Source organism: Triturus cristatus, chromosome 9 (assembly GCF_964204655.1).
Source record: "Triturus cristatus chromosome 9, aTriCri1.1, whole genome shotgun sequence".
Lineage (NCBI taxonomy): Eukaryota > Metazoa > Chordata > Amphibia > Caudata > Salamandridae > Triturus > Triturus cristatus.
The window spans coordinates 106,991,834-107,018,418 of NC_140592.1; the positions used below are offsets into that span (position 1 = coordinate 106,991,834).

Sequence of the window (26,585 nt, forward strand, 5' to 3'; positions counted from 1 at the left end):
CTGCCTTCTTTCCCAATTCTTGGGGAGAGGTCAGATCCGAGTCGACAAGGTGCTGATGCAACAATTGGTTCTGACAGTTGTTTAAAATCTGTTCTCGCATGATAAGATTGTACAATCCTGTGTAATCAGTAACCTTGCTACCCAGCAACCAGCCTTCCAAAGCCTTAGTGGCACAATCGACAAAGTCAGCCCAATCCTGAGACTGAATTTTCTGGGTGTCCCGGAACAGCACCCGGTACTGTTCCGTGGTTAAGCCGAACCCATCAATCAGTGTGTTCTTCAGGACTTGGTAGTTGTTAGCATCCTCAGCTCTTGTAGTGAGGAGCTTGTCCCTTCCTTTACCTTCAAAGGAAAGCCACAGTATAGCTGCCCACTGACTTGGGGGGACGCACTGGACAGTGCAGGCCCTCTCCAAGGCAGTTATCCACTTGTGGATGTCGTCCCCTTGTTTAAAGGGGGGCACGATTTTACTCAGGTGTCTAGTGTCTATACCCCTGTCTTTCTCTCTATTGAGAATGCTGCCACCAGTGGGATCTAACCCACTTAATTTCTGCTCTCGGGCTAAGGCAAGTCTTTCTTTGGCGAGGGCAAGTTCTTCCCGCTCGATCCTCAGATTGACCTCCCGCATCTTCGCTTCATGCTCCCTCCTCTGAGGGGAAGTCATTCCTCTCTGAGAAGGTGCCTGAGAGACATGTGTATGAACCGATCTGCCAGAGCCTCTGGAGAGAGACCTAGCTCGTCCGTTCCCAAGGTTAAGCCTGCTTGAGCGTGGGCCCGGGGCTCCCCCAGTTCCATTCTCATGCCTGCTTAAGTTGGTCCTTGTAAGCCTGCCGACTACCACTGGACCTTTGTCTGCCTCGTCTCCCGATAACTCGTCCTCGTCCTCCTCCTCTGTGTGGAGGTCGAGGTCTGGGTCACCGAGGGTTCCCTCTAAGGGAGGCATGTTCCCATCTGCACTGGGGGGACCTGGGTTAGAGGACCTCCTAGCATCGTACGCCTCTAAGAGACCTATCAGTATTGCGATGGTAGGGTTAGAACCCTGGTTTAGCTTCCTGGAGGCACACAGTTGTCGCATCTCCTTGAAGCTAAGAGTTGCATATCGTGACACGACCTGTGGAGGGTCACTGACCACTAAGGGAGTCCCTGCAGACTCTCCGTGGACCGACATGCTTTTCTAGTGAGGTGTAAGTGTTGCACCTACCTATACTATGGGTTTACCTACTGATCCCTTGCTAAGAGTTGTAGTCAGGGTGTGCTAAGCCCTGTTACACTACAACAGCCGGTTCAGTAGAACTCGGAGTATTCTAAGTTAAGTTATATGTACCTGGGTACTTATGTGATCTTTCACTGCGATATTCTTAGGATACGTGTGTGGTAAAACAACAGCAAGCTCAAATCCCAACCGCTGCTCACCAATGTGAGAAGTTGGCCTGATATGTAGTGCTCACTATTCTAGTGATCACTGTGTATCATTCCAAACGACCCTTATTGATGATTGGTTGTAAGTCAACCTTTTAGACCAGCTATCCTAGTAGCGTGGATACGAGCAGTCTTTAGGCTAAACTCTAGAGGGCGTGTTAAGCCAGCTGTTTACCATCACATATACCCCTTGAACACCAAGTGAAAGGACACCACACAAGTTGTTGTGAAAATAAAAGGATATTTATTTATAACAAGACTACCCTGGCTCTTTATGAGTCAGGGAGCTAAGCACACTACAAAACTCTTAGGAAAATACTTCAGTTGCACAATTTACACAAATGCCCGAGGGGCACGAGAAACCATCTACACTAACAGTGAAATGCGAATGGTGAGAGTCTGGAGATACTGATTCCGGAGTGATCCGATCAGTGGGACTAAACGAAAAAGGAACTGGACACTTGTAGAGCGAACCTGCGATGGAGCACCGAGATGCTCGAGTTACCTAGCCCGGAGGCTGCGGCTGCGTGAAGTTCGTCAAGATGTCGGGAGTCCTCGTGTAGTCTCAGGAGCCTGAAAGAAGAAGTTGCTGGCAGGCGACCAGTGACGATGTTCAGAGCGATCCAAGCCTGGATCGGTTGTGAAGGAAAACCTGAAAGCAGAGGGGACTCAGTTCTCAACCGCTAGCCAGCGATCGTGTGGGTACCAGGAGGGTACCGGCTGAAGTCACCTCGACCAGGTGAGTGGGTGACGTTGGACTCGGCTGTTCCTCGGACCAGGAGGCGCGGCGGCGACCAGGATGGAGGGCGAGCTGTCCCACGAAGGTGTCTGCTGTCGATGATGCTGGGCCCAGGAAGGGGCAGCGGATCTTGGCAGTGGCCACCCAAGCGGGGGAGTCAAGATGGCGTCGGGAGTGGACCAGGAGGGTCCGTGGTACTCCTCTGTTGAAGGGGAGCAAGAGCCAGTCTGGAGCAACCAGACTAGTGATGAAACAATCGTGGTGCGTCGTGAAGAGGGCCACAAGCCGGGCGGCAAGTGGTCGAACAACGCGGTGAGCAACAAGGAGCGGAAGGGCCCCCACGCAGATCTCGGGGATGCTGGGGAGGCAGACTTCGATGCTGGAGCTGCTCAGGGTTAGGGCTTCTCAAACCCTAGGTGCACTCACTCGAGGGTCCCTCGGTGGGCGGGCTAGATAAGCGTCGTGCAGGTTCTGAAGATAGCAGGTCCCGCAGGTCTCGTCACACCTACGACTCTCAGCTGAGCTGATGAGGGAGGTAAAAGGTCAGAGATGGCAGGGAACTCGGGTCTCGTCGAGCTGGGCAGTCTTGATCCGTAGGAGAGACTTGCAGCAAACCGCAAGCGCTTAGATGGTGCCTGCTGGTGCAGGGTGGCTACTCCTTAGCCACAAGGGAGAGTCTTCAGAAATAGTCAAGTGTTCCTTTCGTGGAAAGTAGTTCGTGATTCGGAGTTATCCGATTATCTGATTATCCAATTTGGGAAGGGGACTCGCTCCTACCTTTATTCTAAGAAAAGGGGCTGGCCCGTGACTAGGTTCTACCTATGGGTGGAGCCAGGAAGGGGGTGGTTACACCCCTATCCTTTGTCCGGCTTCGCGCCAGCTCAGGGGCTGGTGTGCCCCCGAAACTGGTTTGAGCCGGGCTATGCACAGTGAGCACCGGGGTGCCACTTGCGATCACCTTCCTTTCAGCCCTGCCTACCTGGGATACACAAACCCTGTCTGGGACGGTGCTAACACCGCCCTCGACAGGAAACCCTTTGTCCAAGCTCCCCTTGCTGGAAGGTCCCCCAGCAGCAGGAGGTCAGACTTGTGTCTGGTGGCAGCATCCATTTTGTGATGCTGAGGCTTGAGTCAACTTTAACCGGGGTTCAAGGTTACTTCCATGTCGTGTCCCTCTAAAAGGGGGGAATGCTAACCCCAACACCAGGACTGGCGAGGGGTTCGTATTCCCATTCGTATGACACCTTACTCGACATGTATAGGTGATGCGATGCCCAAGTTAGCAAATAACCGCAAGGATTATAATGCATAAAAAGTAGTTGGCCCGCGTCACCATGGCACGGCTATTAGGACTTGGTTCCGCAAGCCGTCGACGGGCTCAGCTCGCGCCAGAGCACCGTCCCACATGATTCCCTGCACTCTGCCTTCAGGATCGATAAGGCCTGCTATAGGAGTGACTGATAGGAATCCATGTGTCCATTTTAGGGTTTAGGTGTAGGAATACTACACCTACAGCAACGGGTGATTACACCACGTGGCCCCAGCTGTCGTGCAGCCAGTTGTGTCAGATTTGGGCGGCCATTCCAGGGGTGGCATAATACATGCTTCAGCCCCTGGTAGGCCCTGGGTACACCGATGCCCTGGATACCTGTGGTATGCTGAGACAGGGACTGACAAGGTGGCCCAGTTCCAATTAGTGGATGCACCTAACGTACATGTGTGTTAATTTCGAGAGAGAACAGCTAGGCTGTGGGTCTGATTGGCAGGCCCACAGCCGGAGAAAGTCGTAAACCAATGAAGCAAAAGCAAAAAATCTGGGTGATCATAGGATTGCAGACCCTACTCTCCTACACTTACTGAAAGGGAATAGTTTGCCAGAGTACTCCCCTCTAGAAGACCGATTACTAATGGACCCAACAATACCTACCTTAGATAGGAGAAAATCATGTACAATTCACCAAGTCCATTGGGCTCTGAGGAAGGCTATTAGAAGAAGATGATTGGGAGGAGACTGTGTAGAGACCCCGGGAATTATCTATACAGGCCCAATTCCAACTTATTCAGTTAGGAATCCTTCATAGATCATCGTCCTCAAGGAACACTACTACACCAGTCGGGTCACTGTGTATCCAGATATTGTGCGAGGGGTTCTGGTGAAATATGCTCCCTTCATATTATCTGGGATTGTCAGTATATCCACAACTATTGGAGGGAGGTCACACGGGTTATGTCCGATGTCACTGAACTGGAGATACCGATGGAGCCAGACTGGCTTTTTCTCTGTGTGACGGGCGAGACAAAATGGCCTGAATATCAAACGATATGGCTCAAGTAGAAGTAGCAAAACAAAACACTGCCAAAGCTTGGGGGTGGGGCAAGCCATCCACCAGAATTGTCAGAATGGTAAGAAGGCTTAGATTGGTGCTGTGGGGCCGAGAAGGTAGTATAAAAGGCCAGAGGATGCCCGAGCAAATAGGATGCGATCTGGGGCAGGTGGAGGTCATACAGGGGCCACTGACATGGGCTAGAAGGGAAAGGGATCAAAGAAATGTGCTGGAAATAACTTGCTACCACCTGGGGATAATGGAGATTGGCCCTGAGCGGAGGGAGGGGGTGGGGGGTGGGGGGGGTCCTGTGGAATTTTATTGCTATTGTTACGAGCATAGCACTTTTGCTTAGCCTGTTACATTGGCTGTATTCTGAGCAGATGTTAATATAAAAGAATTAAAAAAATGTAAAGAAAAAAACGGGAAAGGAAGAGCTTTCTCAAGCATGGACAGGGAAAGCAATCTCTTGTTCTCATAGGCCAGCCAGAGGCTCACGCATCATGGCCCCTTGGCAGTACTAAAGGTCTCCTGAAAGAATGACTAGCCATCCTTATCCTGATGGTTCACACTGTAGGTAATGATGCATGAACATGACAGCAGTTAAGATGCCCTTAAAAGAACACTTTATATATTTTCATCAATGGCATTCATCTTGTGCGGAAAGAGCTGCAAGTGGCAGTGAAGGAAATTACACACAAAAGGGTGTTAGTGCTGAGCATTGGGGATTACACAGGTCAGCATGGGTGGCAAGAAGTGCCAAAAACAGAGGAGTTTGTCCAACAAAACCATAGACTACCATTTACAAAGAACAAAGCTATACAGAATAGTGTCTTTTTGCTGGTAACCTTTTTTGTTAATCATCAGAGGTGCAAGTGTTTCGGGTGCATGACCACACATTTACCAAACCTCCGTCATACATAGGCTTGTACCAGCAGCACAAACGATACAGCAAGGAGCTGGTTCTGAGGGAACATTTGATTTAGAGGTGGAGGGCAGAGAGATTTATTCTCTGTTTAGGCCTCTCATGGCAGTTTGGTAGTACTTTATATGGTGAACTTTGTACATATTTAGTCCTTTACACAGGGACTTTACTCCAATGTTAGACTTTGATAGAGTCCCCTGTTTATTTCAGTAGCAGTATCAATCTGAAGTGTCAACTTTGAGATCCAATGGGTTGATATGGGTCATTGATGACAATGACAGTGCCTTGCTGTGCATCTAAAGTTCCAAATCTGTATTCGATTGAATAAATGAACGTACACGTTACTTACCTTCGGTAACAATGTATCTGGTAGAGACTATTCTAGCCGCAGATTCCTTCATGTAGAATTATCCCCAGGCGTGAGACTGGATCCGGAAACTTTTTGCCACAGCATCCCTGCACGCCGGGGCGACATCACGCGACTCCGCCCAGGCGTCGTCCGCAACGTCAGCGAGGTCACATAAGACCCGCCCCGGCACACCCACGTCAGTATTCTGCTGAGAACTTTTCCGCACCACAACGCGGAACCACCAGATAAACTGTGGGAGGATGGGAGCAGTGTGCGAAGAGCAGAAAAATTGGAAAGAAATGGTGACTAACACCACCACCAGGGTAGTGCCAACCCCACAGACCCCAAGGGCAGGGAAAGAAGAACAAGCAGAAACCTGTGCAGTCACTCCACCAGCACATAGACAGCCTCCCATCCCTGTGTCCCGAGGGCAAGAACATGCGTAAAGTCATGGCAAATTTAGTAAACCCCCCCCACCCCCTCCCCCATCCTGAGCAAGGAATGGAACCAGTCCCAAGACAGACCGGAACAAACGTCCAAGCCACCCCAAACTAGAGGGCAACCACCCACAAGGACAAGGGCAAGACATGGCTAGAGGACCCTCAATCAGAGGATAGCAATGGAGGGAGCGGAGGGAGGACAGGGATAGAAAGCCGGCCCCCCCCAAACCTGGAGTAGCCAGGGCAGCAGGGCACCGGAACCCCATCCTCCAAAGAACCAAGGAGGAATGAACCACCCCCAGACGGAGTCACCCGTCAAGAACAAGGAAGGCACTCACAGGAGACGCAGCCCCCTCCACCGGGAGGCGAGTACCGAAGACCAATCCAAAGGTCCTCGCAGAATAGGGGAGGAAGGGCGGGCCGTGAAGGAATCTGCGGCTAGAATAGTCTCTACCACATACATAGTTACCGAAGTTAAGTAACTCGTACATCTGATAGAGACTACTAGCCGCAGATTCCGTCACGTAGAATAGATACCCTAGCAATACCCACGGGGAAGGAGGGTCTGCGAAAGGACCCCACCAGCCAATGCAGAACAGAGGGCCCCACAGGGGACCAGATCTGTGGAACAGGTAGAACCTCGCCCCTGCCAGGCCAAAGGAACGCCCCACCAGCAGAACCCCACTGACCCCAAGGGGATGTAGGAGTGAAAGAAGGCTGAAGAGGTTTGTGCCCTCACAGCAAAGGAACCAAGGGTAAGGACGGAGAGGCCGAAGCACCCCACTCACCCACAAGGCAACATAGCTGCCACCCAATGCCAAGGCAGGAAAGGCAGGAAAGGCAGAAGAAGCAGCAGCTTAGAGGGCCCGAGGAAACGAGGGAAAAGAAGGCGAACCCACTCCAGATGGAGAGCAGCCTGCCAGCCAGAACAGTGCCGGCAGTCAAGCCACCAGAAGCAAGAAGAGCAGCCCAAGGCCCCAAGAAGGCCGAGTAGACGACGCCTGGCAAGGGAGAACACAGAATCATCCCAGACCTCAGGACAGGAGCGGGGAGAGGAGGAGATGCCCGGGCACACCACTACGAGTGGCAGCGCACACGACCTCAGGAAGCAAAAGCAACCTACCTAAACGCCATGAAGAACAGGCACCCGAAGGAGACCAGAACCCTCTTGCAGAGCGCAAGCTATATGACAGTTACCACTACTCCACATAGGGTACGTTAAGTTTCAAGATATGGGAACCCTCTAAGGAAGAACTTCCACAGCAGAGGAAAAACAAAAGAGCCACGGGGGAAAAAACCACCCCCCGCTGAAGGCTTGACGAGCAGCCCAAGCAAAGCAGAAGGTCCAATCTCAGGGCCAACAAGTCTGCTCAACAACTCCTGCAGAATCCACACACCATCAACACAAGGGCCGTCCAGTAGCCAACAATGCCAAAGTCCCAAGGAAGGACGCAAACTGACAGAAAACACTCCACAGCTAGAACAACTGGCCTAAGAAGGCCCAGAAGCAACCCAACTCAGAAGTCAAAGAGGAGGGGACGGAGGAGGAGGAGGATAAGGAGGAGGAGGATAAGGCAGAGGGGGAGGAGGATGGAGCCCTGCCAAGAGCCTTTGGATGGCGGAGTCGGCCGGGGCATGAAACAAGCTGCCATCAAACGGAAGGTCGATGAGTCGCTCCCGAATATTCTCAGGGAATACTCCATCCCGAAGACAAGCATGGCGACGGAGAGCGACTGAGAAAGCCATGGCCCGGCAACTCAGATGTTCAGAGCAGAGAATAAACGCTGCAAGCTTCCGGTCATCCAAAGCGTGATGCCGTAAGTCCACTGGACCAGACTCCTGGGACGCCACAGAGACTCAGCAAAGTCCCACAAACAGGAGGAGGCCCTAGCCTGCACACAAGGTGCAAAGGGCCGGCAGGGCCGCACTGGTCGAGGCGAACATGCTATGCCACCAAGATTCCAGCCAGCAGGCCTCTCAGGACGGCAGAGTCAACAGTGGCGGCAGAGAGGGAAAAGCAGTCCGCAAAAGGGGACTGGCGGCTGAGGGGTGAAGGGAAAGACACGCCGGGTCACGTGGGGCCGGGAGGTGACATCGCAGAAGATGCTGCGGCACCAGGTCCCCTGAGGCAGGACGCCTCCAAGCCCCCGTCAAGGAAGAAAGGAGCGAACCTTCAAAGGGAAGATTTCCCTCCCACCAGAGCCCTGGTGGAGGACCTCCAATAGATGGTCCGCTGGAAAGTGAGCCACAGGGTCACCTATGCGCAGGATGCCCACAGCCGTGGACACCGCGTGAGGGAAGGCCGCACCCACCTCCGTAGGGCCCTGCGGTGGAGAAAGCAGCTCCTCCGTGGGCGACAGCTGCAAACTCAGGCAGCCGTCCCCGAGGCCAAGCGGGACGGGCAAGGGCCAGACATGGAAGTCAGAAGGAACCGAAGAACGAGGGACCTGCCGCTCTTCCAACGAACACCTCTGCCTCAGGAAGGGCGGGGAGCCGCCCTTCGAAGCCGGTGAAAAAGCCACCACACGGCGAGCAGTCTCCGGGGAGGACGACACCAATAGACAGCCTGCCTCCGGAGAAGGATCGTCCGAAGACGAATCTGCGGTAAGACCCCTGCACGGAGCCGTAGAGTCCGCTGCGTGAGGTAGGACGTCGGCACCAGCCGGCGTCACCGGACAAGGTACCTCCAAGCCACCCCGCACTGGAGACCGAAGCGGAGACCAGAGTAGAGCTGGAGCCGCAACAGCCTCAGGGCTGCGCCGGAATGTCGCCGACCCGACCCCCGCCGAGACAGCCACCTGCGTCGGGGAACGAGACGGGCCTGGGGAGTGGCAAGAAGCCCTCCACCAGCTGCGGCCCAGAACGAGGCAAAGATCGCTCGGCAACCCATGTGGCGGCACTAGGGACGATTCAACCTCCGACTCGCCCTCCGACGAGGCAGTTGACTGTGGGGAGGGGGCCCGGAGAGGGACGAAAGGGGCCCGGAGAGGGACGAAAGGGGCCCGGAGAGGGACGAAAGGGGCCCGGAGAGAGACGAAAGGGGCCCGGAGAGAGACGAAAGGGGCCCGGAGAGAGACGAAAGGGGCCCGGAGAGAGACGAAAGGGGCCCGGAGAGAGACGAAAGGGGCCCGGAGAGAGACGAAAGGGGCCCGGAGAGAGACGAAAGGGGCCCGGAGAGAGACGAAAGGGGCCCGGAGAGAGACGAAAGGGGCCCGGAGAGGGACGAGGGGTCTTCAATGAGCCTCGACCCGGAGTGGGACGATGAGGGTCCCCCGACCCCTCTAACTCCGCACGGTCCAGCTGCAGCCGGCACTGTAGCGGCGTCACCTTGGCCTTAAACAGGACCACCTTGTCAAAGGACCGAGAGGGGCTTGGAGATGCAACCCGAGACCCGGCGACCTCCCGCAACACCACAGGGACCCCTGCAGAACTTTGCGGCGAGGCAGAGATGCCGTGGCCTGAAGGAGGTACCCCAGAGGAGTCGCACCCCAACAGTACCACATCCTCCAAGCCTGGATCCGATCCAGTCGGCGCCAGAGCCACCGGCGGCGCCGCAGAGGGCCATGCGCAGGGCGAGGGATCAGCAGACACCCCAGGAGGGGAAGGAGGAGGAGGAGACGCCAGCGAGGCCTGCAAAGCCGCCGCATATGTCTCCATTTGAACTCTCGACGCCCCAACACCAGGAAACGGTGGATAGGACGACACGCGGGGCTGCATCACCCGCGGAGAGTCCATGCCCCCGGTAGGCCGGAAACAGCCCCCGGGGACCAACTGTGACAACGACCACGGCCGTATCTGAAGCAGTCCACCGAAGCAGACAGAGGGGAGGACGTCGACCTGGAGAGACGTGCCGAGAGAAGTTTCATTCAGCGCTCCCGCCGCAACTTCCGCTTCAACTTTAGGCACGCTGCACAATCTGTGGTGCTGTGATCCTCCCCCAAACACCACATACAAATGGGGTGAGGGTCCATCGCCGACCTAAGATGCCCACAAGACGTGCAAGATTTAAAGCCTGAAGGCATTCGCACACTGTTCCACCAAAGAAATGGAAGAAAAAGGGGCCCTAACAGGCCCGTAGCAAGGATCGGATCCACGTTGCACGCGGAAAAGGAAAAAACTGACGTAGGCGCACAGGGGCGGGTCTTATGGGACCTAGCTGACATCACGTACGCGGACGCTGCCTGGGCGCCGTGACGTGATGACACCCCGCCCCCGGCGCGCAGGGATGCTGTGGCAAAAAAGTTTACGAATCCAGTCTCACGCCTGGGGATAATTCTACGTGAAGGAATCTGCGGCTAGTAGTCTATCAGATCACACCATTTTTTGCCTCAGATTTCAACCTCCCGCTTATAATGGGATCTGCTCATCCTTTATCTTCCTTTGGTTCTCATTTGTCTTACTTCTATCTCCTTGCTTGATTCTTGGTCTTCTTTTATCTCTATTTGTTGTGATGTTTCCTTTTGATTAATCCAACTCTGGCTGGTAAAGGGTTCCCTCTCCTGCTCACTGGTGTGGTCTTCATTTTCTGAACTTCCGCTATCAATAGAACTCAGACCGGAGATCAAAACTTTTGCTCTGCTCAATCCAATATCCATCCTCCCTTTTCTTTAAATGTTTTGGCATGCTGCTCTTATGGCACGGCTACCAAGCTTTGTATCCAAATTAATACTTACCTATTTGGGCTGGCATTTGCTAAACACCGAGGAAGTACAACGACGGAAGCACTTAATCGATCCACCAAAAACCCTAAAGCCATGAAAGCTCTCTCCATTAAATGATATAATAAACGAATAAGCAAAATGGTAGGATGTGCAACGTTTAAGGCAAAAACTGGACTCAACTCCAGAAAAATTGTTTTATCCAACAATGGAAGACACCAGTGGGAGTATGGGGAAACAAATGGGAACACACTGGAGGAGACATCAGTCACCCTGGTAATGCAATTAATATAACTAGCCAAGCACCAAATTAAAATCCTCAAATCAGAAACTTGCCAAAAAACAAATTGAGGATTTGAGGAATTGGGGAAAGATTCAAAACTGAGGAGAGGTAACTGTAGAATATATATGACAGAAAATACAACTGATGAAAATCAAAGACTATGCAGAGAGCAAAAGAGACTTGGGTCAGATTACAGAAAGCAGCGGTTCACAAAAGGAAAAAACACCAATGATCACATTTGACCTACTACCAGTAAGATGAGTTTTATTTTTTTTAAATTTTTTTAAGGAAATACAAATGAGAAGTTTAATGCACAGAAAACATCACAACAGACGGAAGAGATTAATTATTGACCCGAAGACAAAGAAACGGAGGGAGAAGTGAGCTACAAACATCAAAGGACGATCCGATGGAGCAACAACCATAAGCAACGGATAAAAATGGTGGTCAACTTATTTAATAGAACTCTTTCAGATTTGGAATGAGATGTAGTCAAACAGGGGCTAGCCCTTCTCACCAACGATACAAATCAATCAACTAATTTGATCTCATAGTGAACATGTAAATTAATTCATATGGTTAGGAAAATTACAAAACAATTTGGTGCATCCTATCAAAGTGAAATCACTCGGATCCTATTCAATACATGCTTCTAGGAGAGGCAATATGTAGATGCTCCGGACTTGGAATGAATAAATGAGGCAATATTGAGAAGAACGCTGTTAACTATCCACGAGCTGGGGCTTAGCTTTATTTAGGCATATAAATTTTCGTTCACTAGAATGAGAACACCCAAGAATGGTTGACGCCAGGGAGTGTCTTTACCACAGTATTTCACTGACTAAAATACAGCGAAAGTTATATCATTGAGTAACAGTGTTTTAACAGGATCGGACTCCTAGAGAGGGTCCACACAGATTAAAGATAGGGGTAAAACGCAACATTGCTGCAGCGTGGGACAGTGTGGAAGCACATATAAGAAAACAAGTTACTTACCTGTAACTACAGTTATCCAGTATTGGTATCTTTCATAGATTCACATGCCTGAATCATTCCCCGTCGCCGAGGCGGGAGTCTCGGTAGATAAAAAAGTAGTGCCAAAAAATAATTAGTAGTAGTAGTAGGCCCAAAGAAAAAAGGCCCTAAGGCCTATATCTTAGAAGCCTATCTACTTCGTTATGTAAAATAACCCAAGAATTGGTAGCAACCAATCAGACATCAGCACCCTTCTAGAACCCTCTCAGCAGAGCCAGCTCTCCTCAGATTTTCCTAGCACGAGTGGGAAGCTTATATCCCAAACATAGAGAACTGACTCTGCGGGGAGGAGGGTGGGTGCATGTGAATCTATAAAAGATACCAATACTGGATAACTGTAGTTACAGTTAAGTAACTTGTTTTCTTATCAAGTATTGGGGTATCTTTCATAGATTCACATGCCTGAATCAGAGTAGCAAGCAGTATGCCAAGCATACAGTCGTTTGCGGATGGTGGGAGACCATTGCCGATACACTCCCAATTACGCCCGCAATTTGATAAGTAGAAGGCATAAGATGTTTTCTGTTAAAATCCAAACATGTATCTTACATAAAGAAAAGACAATGTAGCTTAAAATATAGCAATTATAAACAGTAAATTGAAGAAACATATATATCTGACCTTAGTTTAAAAGATGCTGAAGGATGGCTTATCCTACCGCTGTATCTTCCTGCAGAGTAGATTGCAGACAGTAGTGGTTTGTGAATGTGTGAACATTCCTCCACGTTGCAGCACGACAAATATTCTCCAAGGATACTCCTGCGAACAATGCAGTAGATGCTGCCATAGTTCTAGTAGAATGCGCCTTGACCTTTCTTTGTAATGGTTTATTGGCTTCATCATGACAAAAATTAATTGTAGAAGCCAACCATCTGGCTATAGTCGCTTTAGTCACAGCAGACCCAAGTGTAGCTTGACCATAAGCTACAAGCAATTGATTGGACCGCCTGATGCCCTTAGTCCTTTGCAAGTAAAATTTCAGACAGCGTTTTACATCCAGTGAATGCAACGCTCGCTCAGATGGAGTGGCTGGATTTGGGAAGAAAACTTTTAGTTTCACTGGCTCATTTAAGTGGAACTGAGTCAGAACTTTAGGGATGAATCGTGGATCTGTCCTGAGAGTAACAAAGTCTTTAGAGAACTGCAAAAAGGGTTCTGAGATGGTGAACGCTTGAATCTCACTGACTCTTCGAGCCGATGTAAGAGCCAAAAGAATAGCCACCTTCCATGTTAAAAATTTTAGCTCAGCCTTGTGGATAGGTTCAAAAGGCCTTTTCATCAATTGAGCTAGAACTGTGTTCAACTCCCACTCTGGAGGAGGTGCACGAATTGGTGGAAAAACACGGAATAGCCCCTTCATAAATTGTTTTATTAATGAAGAGGAACAGAGTGAAGGCTTAGAAGTACTCTTCCTGAATCTTGATAGAGCCACAAGATGAACTTTAATTGACGAGAATGCAAGCCCAGATTTGGCTAGGGATAACAAATAAGGAAGGATTTGCTCTACTGGAGCTTGTAAAGGATGGACATCCTTCCCTTCGCACCAATGACGAAATCGTTTCCACTTCAAACTATATGTTTTTAAAGTACTTTGTGCGCGTGATTTAGATAGAATCTCACGGCATTCCTGTGAAATGGTTAGATCTTTGTATTCTAGGAAATCAGGAGCCATGCGTGCAAGTGCAGCGACTGTGGATCTGGATGGAGTATTTGACCCCTTTCCCTTGTCAACATCGTCATCATTGGTATTAGACGGATGGAGCTGTGAGCTAGAAGAAGCAGCTCCTGGAACCAATATTGCCTTGGCCAACGGGGTGCAATCAGGATGAGGCGGCAATGTTCCATCTTCACTTTGCGGATCACTTTCGCAATTAGTGGTATCGGGGGAAAAGCGTACGCACAAAGCCCTGACCATCTCATGGACAGGGCATTTCCTCTTGATCCCTGTTGAGGGAATCTGCTTGCGTAATAGCGGCATTTCTTGTTTTCCTTTGTAGCAAACAAATCCAGTGCCGGTTTGCCCCATGATTGAAAAATTTCGTCTAGTTGCTTCTGCTCTATCTCCCATTCGTGACAGCCTGCCAGAGATCTGCTTAGGTTGTCGGCCAACGTGTTGTGAAGGCCCCTGACGTGCTCCGCTCGTAAGGTTATCTTGTGTGTTGTAAGCCATTCCCATAGTTCCTGAGCTTCCTGCGAAAGGGACAGTGACCTCGTTCCTCCCTGTTTTTTGACGTAATACATGCTGGTCGTGTTGTCCGTCCGGACCAGCACTGAGGCCCCTGCAATCCTCGGGAGGAACGCCTGCAGAGTGAGAAAAATGGCGCGAAGCTCCAGTCTGTTGATATGCTGTTGGCGGTATTCCTGGGACCATCGTCCCTGAATCTGTAGATCTTGGAGATGTCCTCCCCACCCCTCAATGGAGGCGTCTGTTGTTACCACGAATTCTGGAGGAGATGTTAGAAAAGAAAGGCCCAGAGCCAGGTTTTCCATCTGTGACCACCAATGCAGAGAGACCATCATGTGAGGTGTTATCCTGATGGAGTCGTTGAACGACCCCACGGCCTGTTTCCATTGTAGATGTAACTGTTCCTGCAGAGGTCTCATTCGGAGCCGTGCTAAAGGTACAAGATTTATAGTTGATGAACACATCCCCAGAAGAGACGCAAACCTCCGGACAGAAACTGACTTTCTTCTTGCGATGGAAAGTGCTAGCTTTTGTAAACGAAGCTGACGTTCCTCTGACAAGAATGCCTTGCATTGTTTGGTGTCCAGCATTGCTCCCAGAAACTGAATCCTTTGAAGAGGGAGCAGTTGAGATTTGCTTTTGTTGAGAGTGAGGCCTAAGTTTGAGAATAGACTTAGGCATGCTGAAACTGCCTCTACGGTAGTCTGCTTCGAAGGGCCTTTGAGCAGCCAGTCGTCCAGGTACGGAAATACCTGTATTCCCTGTGACCTTAGAGTCGCTGCTACTGGTGCAAGACACTTTGTAAAAATTCTTGGAGCAGATTTCAGCCCAAACGGAAGGACTTTGAACTGATAGTGGACACCAGCCACTACAAATCGCAGGTACTTGCGATGCTTGGGAAGGATAGGAATGTGGAAGTACGCGTCCTCCATGTCCAGAGAAGCCATAAAATCCCCTTTGTTTAGGCAGCTCAAAACTTCGGCCAGTGTAACCATCCGAAAACTCTGCTTCTTTAGAAATTTGTTGAGCTTGCGGGGATCCAGAATCAGGCGCCACTCCCCTGACTTTTTCTTTATGAGGAAAAAACGAGAATAGAACCCGGTTCCCTTCTGGGGCGAAGGAACTTTCTCTATTGCGTTCTTGCGGAGCATTATTAAAGCTTCTTTGAACAATAAGTGAAGACGAGGGGGAGGGGGACCCCTGGGCGGGGCAGTAGGGGGTTGTTTTGAGAACTCCAGGGTGTGACCGTTTCTGACTAGGTCGATGACCCAACGATCCGAGGTGATCTCCTCCCAAATGTGTGCAAAAGTTGTTATCTTTGCTCCCACTGGGAGGGAAGGAGGGATGACTGGCGTCCAGCGTAAATCATTGCTTCTTGTTGGCGTCGCGACCCTGATTGTTCGATCGCCTTCTACCTCCCTGACTAGAGAAACTTTGAGGAAGATTGCCTGTATGATGATCGTCCATAAGGCTGTCTATATTGAGACTGATATGGTCTGTTTTGCTGACTTTGATAATTTCCCCTTGATACAAAGCCTCGACCTCTTGCACCACGGAAAGATCCCCGTTTGTATTGGAGAGCAGCTAGTGACTTAGCTGTATCCGTATCAGTCTTGATCGCTAGGAGGGCCTCGTCTATATGCTTCCCAAACAAGGATTCTCCATCATAGGCCATATCAATGATTTTGGCTTGAACCTCTGGCCTAAAAGATGTTGCTTTAAGCCATCCTTGACGCCTAAGAACTGCAGCCCCTGCAAGTTGCCTAAAGTTGGTATTTGCAATATCCAGAGCACAGTCTATGATCTCTGATGCGGCTCGTTCTCCCTCTTGAAGTATTTTCCTTGCCTCTTGTTGACGATCTTCAGGAATGAGGTCTAGAAATTCAGAGAATTCTGACCACATCTGGCGTTCATAGCGACCAAGAATGGCCAAGGAGTTTGCAGCTTTGATAGAAGTTGCCGCCATCGTAGAGAACTTCTTGCCGATCAGATCCAATCTTCGCCCTTCCCTATCCGGCGGCGTTGATATCGGCATAGCCGGATTTTTTGACTTTTGTTGAGCAGCCTGTGATATAACGGAATCTGGTCGGGGATGACCGATTAGACAGGAGGGCGTCTCTGGAGGAGCACGATATTTCTTATCAATACGAGGGAGGACCGCAGGTACAGAAGCAGGTGTCTTCATAATTTTTAACCCCTCATTCCAAATAAAATCGATGATGGGAATTGCTCTGGTAATTTTCCTTTGCTCCTCCTTAAAGTCATGGAGGAAACAATCCGTATGCTCCACAGTGACTGGTAGTTGAAACCTGACTGCTGCACGTTGCATTAAATTGTGAAAGCCACCTATATCCTCTGGAGGAGAATCCGATGGCTGAGGAATAGGTGGAGAAGGCATGGGAATAATGTAATCATCCCAAGGATCCAGATTGGTATCTTTATCCGGTACTTCACCTTCTTCGATATCTTCCTCATCAGAGGAAATGGTATCATGGTGCGATTGTGTCCCCGAACCAGCAGGGTGAAGCGGTGAATTTGGAATGTCCGTGTGTGGCTCTTCCGTGGGTTGTAAATTAGGAAGAGGTTGTTGTGGAGGAAAGCGTTGGCGATAATCCGCCAGCATGGCCTGAAGGTCCTGAATCAGTGTAGGCGGGAGGTGACTCTATTCTCTACGATCCCAATCCCTTGAGGGATGCCTGTAAACTGGTGCAGCAAGGCCTTCCTGGTATGCATGTTCATGGTAGTCATCCTCCTCATCCACCTCTTGACACTTAATATGCAACTCCGAGGGGTGCCTAGCTATCCCGAAAGGACCCTCATCATCCTCCTCTTCAAAATCATCACCTTCCGTATAGGAGTCCAGGATATGCGAAGGCAGCAAAGGAGAAATATTGCTGTAATCCTGTTTATGAAAAGTTTTTAGCTGAATATGCGTGTACGCAATAGGCGTAACATGGGTAGTTGGTGGAATCGCTTTAAGGAAACCTCTCGTCGACGGGCTTCCCCTCATCGACAGACTTGCTGTCTTTTGAGGCGTCGTCGGGGTCTTCGCCGTCGTCGTCGTCGGGGTCTTCGCCGTCGTCGTCGTCGGGGTCTTCGCCGCCGTCGGGGTCTTCGCCGTCGTCGTCGTCGGGGTCTTCGCCGTCGTCGTCGTCGGGGTCTTCGCCGTCGTCGTCGTCGGGGTCTTCGCCGTCGTCGTCGTCGGGGTCTTCGCCGTCGTCGTCGTCGGGGTCTTCGCCGCCGTCGTCGTCGGGGTCTTCGCCGTCGTCGTCGTCGGGGTCTTCGCCGTCGTCGTCGTCGGGGTCTTCGCCGTCGTCGTCGTCGGGGTCTTCGCCGCCGTCGTCGTCGGGGTCTTCGCCGCCGTCGTCGTCGGGGTCTTCGCCGTCGTCGTCGGGGTCTTCGCCGTCGTCGTCGGGGTCTTCGCCGTCGTCGTCGGGGTCTTCGCCGTCGTCGTCGGGGTCTTCGCCGTCGTCGTCGGGGTCTTCGCCGCCGTCGTCGGGGTCTTCGCCGCCGTCGTCGGGGTCTTCGCCGCCGTCGTCGGGGTCTTCGCCGCCGTCGTCGGGGTCTTCGCCGCCGTCGTCGGGGTCTTCGCCGCCGTCGTCGGGGTCTTCGCCGCCGTCGTCGGGGTCTTCGCCGCCGTCGTCGGGGTCTTCGCCGCCGTCGTCGGGGTCTTCGCCGCCGTCGTCGGGGTCTTCGCCGCCGTCGTCGGGGTCTTCGCCGCCGTCGTCGGGGTCTTCGCCGCCGTCGTCGGGGTCTTCGCCGCCGTCGTCGGGGTCTTCGCCGCCGTCGTCGGGGTCTTCGCCGCCGTCGTCGGGGTCTTCGCCGCCGTCGTCGGGGTCTTCGCCGCCGTCGTCGGGGTCTTCGCCGCCGTCGTCAGGGTCTTCGCCGCCGTCGTCAGGGTCTTCGCCGCCGTCGTCAGGGTCTTCGCCGCCGTCGTCAGGGTCTTCGCCGCCGTCGTCGTGGTCTTCGCCGCCGTCGTCGTGGTCTTCGCCGCCGTCGTCGTGGTCTTCGCCGCCGTCGTCGTGGTCTTCGCCGCCGTCGACGTGGTCTTCGCCGCCGTCGACGTGGTCTTCGCCGTCGTCGACGTGGTCTTCGCCGTCGTCGACGTGGTCTTCGCCGTCGTCGACGTGGTCTTCGCCGTCGTCGACGTGGTCTTCGCCGTCGTCGACGTGGTCTTCGCCGTCGTCGACGTGGTCTTCGCCGTCGTCGACGTGGTCTTCGCCGTCGTCGACGTGGTCTTCGCCGTCGTCGACGTGGTCTTCGCCGTCGTCGACGTGGTCTTCGCCGTCGTCGACGTGGTCTTCGTGGTCTTAGTCGTCGATGTTGTCATCGACGATGTTGAGAGAACTTCCTTCAAGCTCGACGTCGACGCAATTGTCGACGGAGTCTTAGACGTCCTAGGAGACATGATAGGTGACGATATCGAAGTAGTGGAGACTGTAGCCGTCGACAGAGGAGCAGCAGAAGTCACAGAGATAGTATAAGATGATCCCACTGACAAAGTCTTAACCTGAGATTTACTCACGGTTTTTGTAGTTGAAGACTTCTTGGATCTGTCAGAGTCTTGTGACTTCTGTGAATGGTCAGAAGTTACATGAGAGGCCTTATGATGTTTTCTCCCTTCACTGGAAGAACTATCAATTGATCTAGCTCTCTTGCTAGATGTCGAGGCCCTGTCATCCTCCTCAGCCGAGGAAGATTTCAACCATAACAATACTCTTGCCTCTCTGTCCCTTAAGGTCTTAGGAGGGAAAGTCCGGCAAATTCTACAGTCCTTAGCAACATGCTTAGGATGTAGACAATAAATACACTCCTCATGCTGGTAGTCTACATGGACCCTCTTCTTATCACAGGTCCTGCAGGGTCTAAACAAAGCTTTTTTGTCAGACATGACTGAAGAAAAGAAGAAACTGAGTAGGCACTCAGGGAGACTCCCTTCCACACGACGTGCGGTGAAAATCTGAGGAGAGCTGGCTCTGCTGAGAGGGTTCTAGAAGGGTGCTGATGTCTGATTGGTTGCTACCAATTCTTGGGTTATTTTACATAACGAAGTAGATAGGCTTCTAAGATATAGGCCTTAGGGCTTTTTCTCTTTGGGCCTACTACTACTACTAATTATTTTTTGGCACTACTTTTTTATCTACCGAGACTCCCGCCTCGGCGACGGGGAATGATTCAGGCATGTGAATCTATGAAAGATACCCCAATACTGGATAAATTAGTCCACTGGACATACCAGTGCCCGTTAGCAATAAAGGAGTTTAACCTATAAATAACTGATAATGTGACTAACATACAGGAGGCAAGGATTGTGAGAAGACGGCAGTGGTCAGCAGTGTTAAAGGCCGCAGAAATTGATTAAGGTGAAGCAGAGGCAGGGGGCAACCGCAACTGCACCATTCAAAGCTTCAGAATCTGAAAATTCTACTTAGTGCAGCAGCTGAGACAAAAAAGGATATTCATGTTTGCAGAAGACTGTATGCACAAAGTGATTGTGGGGCTGGATCGTCCTGCTTTTTCCAGGAATTTTCTGAAAAACGGGAGATCAATGATGTCAGATAGATGGAGGCTTTATGTGTCTTAGTGGGTATAACACATGGAGAAGGTAGTAAACTGTTGGAGTAAGAAGGGAAAAGGCAAATGTTGTTCAGTACAGTGTTGTTATATGACAAAGGAGCAGCTGATGGTGTTAAATTGTGATAGAGTATGGGGGAGATAGGTGGAAACATGGATTCTCAGAATTAAGCCTCATTTCAGAGCACATCTGTTATTGGAAATTGTCTTGAAGTAATGGTTAGATATGGCTTCACACATACAACACTTACAAAAAGTCTGATTAGTCCCGAGGGCTGATATGACATCAAGGGACATTCTATATTTCTTGCCAAGCTTGTGTAAATACTGATTGAGGTTGTGGGTGTACCGCTGGTGCAGGTGAGAGTGTAGGCTGAGAAGAAAAGAATTAGAATTGTCGAGGTGATGTCTCAGTTTATGGTGGGTTTTAGTACACCATTACGAGGGTCTTCTACCATGCCTCTATTCTTCATCACCTCAAGAAGATGTATGACCCCCATGACATGGGTCTTCTACCATGCACATATTCTTTATCACCTCAAAAGGAGGTAGGACACCCGTTACCTGGTTCTTATTACAGCTTCAGCAGTACTGTAGATGTCCTAGAAAAGAAATGCATGAAGCCAGTCATAGTCCTTATTTCACGGCCACTCATGGAACTTCAGGTACACTTAAGCAAACATAATGGCCCCCCCTTCCAGATTCTCTTGAATTCCCCTCTAGCACTAACGATGCACTCGTGATAATACTACAGGCATGCACCTTACCTGGTTCTCATGGCATGGCCCCTGGCAGTATTCGGTTAAGCTCTCCAGTGTCTGATTAATGAGGGCCACATTTTTCTCATTTATGTACAGTCCTAGCAGCCCCAGGCCGCCAGTGGTGCTGCCACATATACAGTCCAGGAACTGTAGGGTCTCGCACACAAGGTTATAGTTGGTCTTGTTATTCTGGCAGCGAAGGAAGTTCTACAGTAAGAAAAGAGAATACGAATATCACTATGCTGCACACAATAGCTTATACTTGACCTTTGACATCTACCATTTGTCCAAGAAAAAAAAGATTTTGGAGGCATGCAAAGCGACAAACAATTGTCTCCCCAAAAATTTGTGGCAACACCTTTTCCATAAAAATTACACCTACAAAAAGCCAGGGTTATTTCCTTTGCCAATGGTTGTAGTTTGTGTACAATAAATCTGCAACAACTATGGCTTTGTTGTATAGAATATGGAAAATGCTTCACTTCTGAAATGAGACTGTGAAAGTACTATAGCGAGACCCTTTGAAGTTACCTCAAAAGCAGTGAAGGGTGGTACTGCTGCCAAGGTAAGATTTTTCACCGTGAGGGCAAATTGGAGCCCCCAACAGAGACCCGCGTTGGTTCGGCACCTGCTTTATCGAACTGACGGTGCTGAGCACCGACAGGACCCAGCTCACTTAAACCCTGCAGACCAATCATCTTTACCTACAGCACTTGATGATCTGGGAGGAGGGGGGGGGGGGATTTCAATAGACAATGTTGAGGGAAATGTTTTTATTTTCCCTTGTCATCGTCCGTCGAAATAGCCCCCAAAAGGCTCCACCGCCCTTACCTGCACTGGCCGCGGCTGCCCATTTCTTATATTTCTAACCTCCCAAAATGTAGCTCTGATCTTAATCAGTTTGACAACACCTTTCATAGTAGATGGGAAACAAATTGCTTTCTCGAATCTTTATCAATCTGCTCACAAACACATTCTGATCTTTGCACATGAATTGTATGGGCTACTGTATGTTGCTGCTAACCAAGGAAGTGCTTTGATAGCATGAAATGCTTAACAAGTGTCTACACTTGATGTAGCCTTTTGCAGTAAATGTATAAAAGATGAAGAAAAATTAACATAACTTCGCATCATACACTGAGGGGAAGTGAATGATTAAAGCAAATTTATTTGGAGAAGATCAGAATAAATTAATAAAAATTAAGATTTTGAATCAGCAAAATAGTGTGCTTCCTTTTCGGTTGTGTTAAGCATTTACATTTTATGAAACTTAACAGATGCAGAATAATCACAAAACCATAAGAAACCGTTTTCAAATGTTTTCACAGACCAAGTGAAGAGTCAGTGCCCATAGATGCTCATTTATGATCAGTAAAAACACATTAAAATGCCCCTTAAGGTCAGAAACTAAACTCTTATAAGGGTTATCACCACAACTGGGAATACTTCAAGCGTATGAACCTATGGCACAGTACAGGGGAATGACCAAACACCATTCAACTAAATCAGTCTGCTGGTTGCCACAAAGATTTCTATAAGCAATATGAAGGACTGTGGCTGTAGGACCACCCACCTGAAGATCCCGGTTATGGTTCTCACACAGTAATTGCAAAAATCGTAGGATGGGCTGCATGATGGTGATGACTGCGCTCATTTCCAACTCATCTTTGGGCTTCTCGGCTGCAGACGAGATGCCATCCATCGATGCAAAATGGTCATCTGGATCTGCCTCCCGTCTGAACGTGCTGTATGCCTTTCTAGTCGCTGAAGATGCTTCCAGCAGTTGGTCCCGGGCTTCTTCGGTGATCTGAGAGCCGAGCTCCTTGGCTGTGAACAGAAAGCAACGTAGACTAGGTTCACATTTCCCACAAGTACAAACACAGACCCCTCCGCAGCTTAAGGGACAAGTGTGGAACTGAAATATTTAAACAACTGTTTGGTAAAGTAAAGAAGAGACAACACAACGGAGGATGATTTGACAAGCTTAAACTTGCAGCAGAAGACAGCCCTACTGAAAAAAGCACAAAGACTTTCCTTTAGTAACTTCCCCGTCGATGGACATATTTGTTCTACCACAGTCCTACCGTGTTTTCAAACAGCTCCCAAGATGCACACTGGATGTATGACCCTCTCAACACTCAACAGTAAGTATTAAAGAGAGGCTCCTGTGACAGTCACCACAACACACAGTCAACTTCAGGTCCCTTACATCAGTAGTAGAGTGGCAGAAGAGTCAAAAATGTATGGGGTGTTTGAATAACAGTAAAATATTTCATCCAAGAGAGGAGGCAGGAGATAACTTCCATCTGAAGCAACACATTGATGAAATCATTTATTTTGAACATAGCGAACTATCACTTTACTATAAACAGTGGGAGGGGGGCCTCTAGAATTCATATCAACATCAAGGTTTGTATGTATTGTTGGCTGGTAGTACAGGTAAGAAAAACAATGTCAATCTACTCAACAGCAATGTTTGGCAGCTCAGGAAGCATTGTGAAAAATGATAAAATGATGAAAGGTTTGCACATCTCTGTAATGGCCAAGTGCCAATTCCCTCACCAGACAAAAGAACATTTAGATCCCCATCCTTGCCCAATTCTCAACAGGCCCCCACCTCAATGCAGTCTATTTCAAGAGAGCCTGTCCCTTTCGGGCCCCTTTAGGGATGATGGTTCCAAACACTAGGTTCAGCATCAGGAGGTCATTCTCCAAGTCACATGAAGTAATTCCTAATGATGAGGATTACCCTGAACCGCCTCATTCTATCCTCACCACCACTGCAGGCCTAAAGCACTTTTTGGGGAAGACCTTGAGATTCACCGAAAGGATGTACCAGAACTACTTAGTGTGGGAGGAAGCAGTGAGCTTGCAGACAAATGTCCACTTGAAAAAGCAACACTTAATTGTCAAGGTCTCACGCTAAGAAAGGAAAGGCGGGGCACAAATTCCTTCAAACATCTGTGTTATAGATCACCTAGCAAAACTGAATTTGAAGCAAGTCTGAGAAAAGACTTGGACGTTTAAGGAGAAGAAATGGACACACAAGAGCCCCTTGGGACTGGATCTTGTCAGAAGGCTTGGCTGCTGCAACATATGGTCAGGCATGCTGATCAAGAATGTATGCAAGATTATTAATATAGTGCCCATAAATGGAAAAAATATTGTTGCAGCCAAGTCACTTTCTATTTTGCAAATGAACTACTGGGTGGCATAAGCTATTTGCACCAGCAAGTGTGCGTTTGTCCAATAGGAAATAAAGGGAGTCCGTTTCTCTGGAGGAAATGGAGGTGGTGTAGAGGGGTGAAGATGAGTTCACTCTTCCCTACTCCAAACACATTAATAAAAAATAAAAAAAATGGAACCCAATAGAGCATTCTAGAGCAGCTGCTCTAAAATGCACCAAAAAGAATGTCTGTTCTTTCGCTCTGAGGAATCCTTGTACATTTAAGAACAGGATTCACTCAAGCACATGATTATCTTGTATACTTTGCTGCTGGTCCAGCCATGGGAATCCAAAGGGTCTTTGTATCTATATATTTTTCGGAACACTAATTGCATTCTGAGATACTTGGATTAAAATCTGCTCCCTTGGGAGGACCAGGTCCATGTCCCCAGTCTCAGAGCTACTCTGATAGTGGTGGCCAAACTCTTGAACCAATAACCATCTACCTAAACACATAGGTGACAGAAATTGGTTTCATCAGTCTTTATATACAGAGACTCATAAGATATTTTAAAGAAGGAATCCACTTAAGGAACATTCATTAGAAACGGAATGTAAACAATTATGCAAACCTGAAAATGTGTTCATGGATCATTTACGTGCAGCAGGAGACCACCTGGAGATTTCAAACTGAGGTGATCTGAAGCCAGTTGTTGATATTCATTCAGGGTCTGCTAATTTCTTCCTTGGTGGCAGGACACATGTTATTTTAATTAGTTGCCTCTGGGTTTTCCAATGTCTGGGTGGATATAAGAGTAGATGGAAGGTACTTAATGAACCTACCAGAGGGGTTTGGATGCTTCAACGTATGTGGTACGCTTGGGGACTTGGTCCTTTCCAATTATCTGTAGGAATCAAGTATCCCCAAAACCTAGTATGTGTCGTGGAAGAAGTGAACTGACCTAAGGACTGAGGTATGTGTGGCTTATACATAATGAAGAAAAGCTTCAGCTAGCACTCCATGGCATCTGCGGGATTCATCTTCAAACAATATCTGCAGGCTGAAACGCCAATATGGGAAGGTGGCAACAAAGTCAATTTAAGTGACCAACTTCGCCCCACTTCTTCCCGTCACACTGGGCTCCAAACGTGAGGGAGCCAAAGAACTTGAACTTAGATTTACTACTAATCAGAAGAAAAAAAGATGAAGCAGGATTTCTCAAAAAAAATCAGCGGACGTAGGAAAAACAGAATTCACAGGGCAAGAAACAATATACAAAATCAATGCTATTTGAGAACAAAAAAATAAAATTGTTCCTGTACTTAAAAGTATTCTAGTAGAGCGCTAGGCCAACTCCATTTAAAATTGTTAAGAATCCCCCACCTTCAATAAATCATGCCATGCAAACAACAAAACTGCCACCTCTCAGAGGAGGAAATTCTTGCTCTCCTCACCTACAAACCCACCCTTGGCACAATCAATCCCTCTGAACTCACGGAGGAAGCAGTGGCTGACCTCCTCAGTAGTTACAACTCTGCCTTGATAACACCACGTCCCTTAGTCCTGAGGGAAGGACACCCTATCTGCACGGGTGCAACCAACCCTAACAGATCTGCTACCCGCCACATCAGAGGGGTGGTCAACAGCAACCTAGGTAAAGTTCCCACCGCTGCTGCTACCCTCGACAATCACTGCTACCCTCAACAATCACTCTTACCCCTCCCTAGCCGGCCTCCTAATAAAATGCCAGTCAGCTGTAAAGCATGCATCTGATGTCGCCGACCTCATCCAGAGTCATAAGTCGGACCTAGCGATCTTGACTGAATCCTGCCTCAAGGAATCCTCATCGCCCTACCTAGAACTCTTAGTCCCGCCCAACTATAACCTCATAAGGATGGATAAGCACCCAAAGAAAAAAGGGGGTGGCATTGCCTGTATCCACTGCTCCAACCTCCCTATTACAGAACTGCCAGTGGACCCTACAGACTCCTGCGAATACCTTGCACTCTCCATCTCCAACAACACGTCACAGCTGTGCAAATTTCACATCTTTTACCACCCCCAAGGCAAGGACGACTACTTTACGGACCTCCTCATGAAAATCATCACAGCGAAGGTTTCTCCAAACTCTAATGACATTTTCCTTGGTGACTTTAACTTGCATTGGAACGATCATAAGGACCCTCAGGTCAATGCCATCAGAGACTTCTTGGCCGATTAAGCCCTTATCCAAGCCTGCTCTCTCCCTACTCATTCGAAAGGCACCACTCTAGACTGGATCATTGCTAAGGAATCAGCGGTCAAACTAATCTCTATTGACCCCTGCGATTGGCCTGACCACCACGCCATCACCTTTCTCCTGCCCAGCACCCACAAAACATGGACACCTCAACCCGTGTTCCCAAACAATGGGTTAGAGACACGAAGAACCTTGATCACAAGAAACTGGCAGCGCGTTGTGTCTGACCCCCCCCTCAGTGCACGTCGGTCGACAACCTAGCGAATCATAACTCCTCAACCATATCTGACATTCTCGATGACCTGGCACCACTAAAATGAAAAAGAACCCAGATCACACACCGAAATCCCTGGTTCAGCGGATCCCTCAACAAGGAAAGGAGATCCCTTCGATAGACTGAACAAAACTGGAAACACCCTTCAGTAGCACATCTAAAACTTCTCCGCCAGGCGAGAAATGCCTACAATATGAAAATCCTCTACACTAA

At 49.5% G+C, this 26,585-nt stretch overlaps 1 protein-coding gene across 5 annotated transcripts in view; it reads right to left on the reverse strand.

The window, feature by feature from the left end:
• The window catches only part of ITPR1 (inositol 1,4,5-trisphosphate receptor type 1), a 1,957,366-nt gene that overhangs the window by 458,351 nt on the left and 1,472,430 nt on the right, over positions 1–26,585 (reverse strand). For all 5 annotated transcript variants that reach the window (XM_085624511.1, XM_085624509.1, XM_085624508.1 and 2 more), the window contains 2 exons: positions 22,266–22,519; positions 20,699–20,899 (listed from right to left, as the gene is read on the reverse strand). In XM_085624511.1, coding sequence (XP_085480637.1) covers positions 20,699–20,899; positions 22,266–22,519 — 455 coding nt within the window. The remainder of the gene's footprint in view (positions 1–20,698; positions 20,900–22,265; positions 22,520–26,585) is intronic.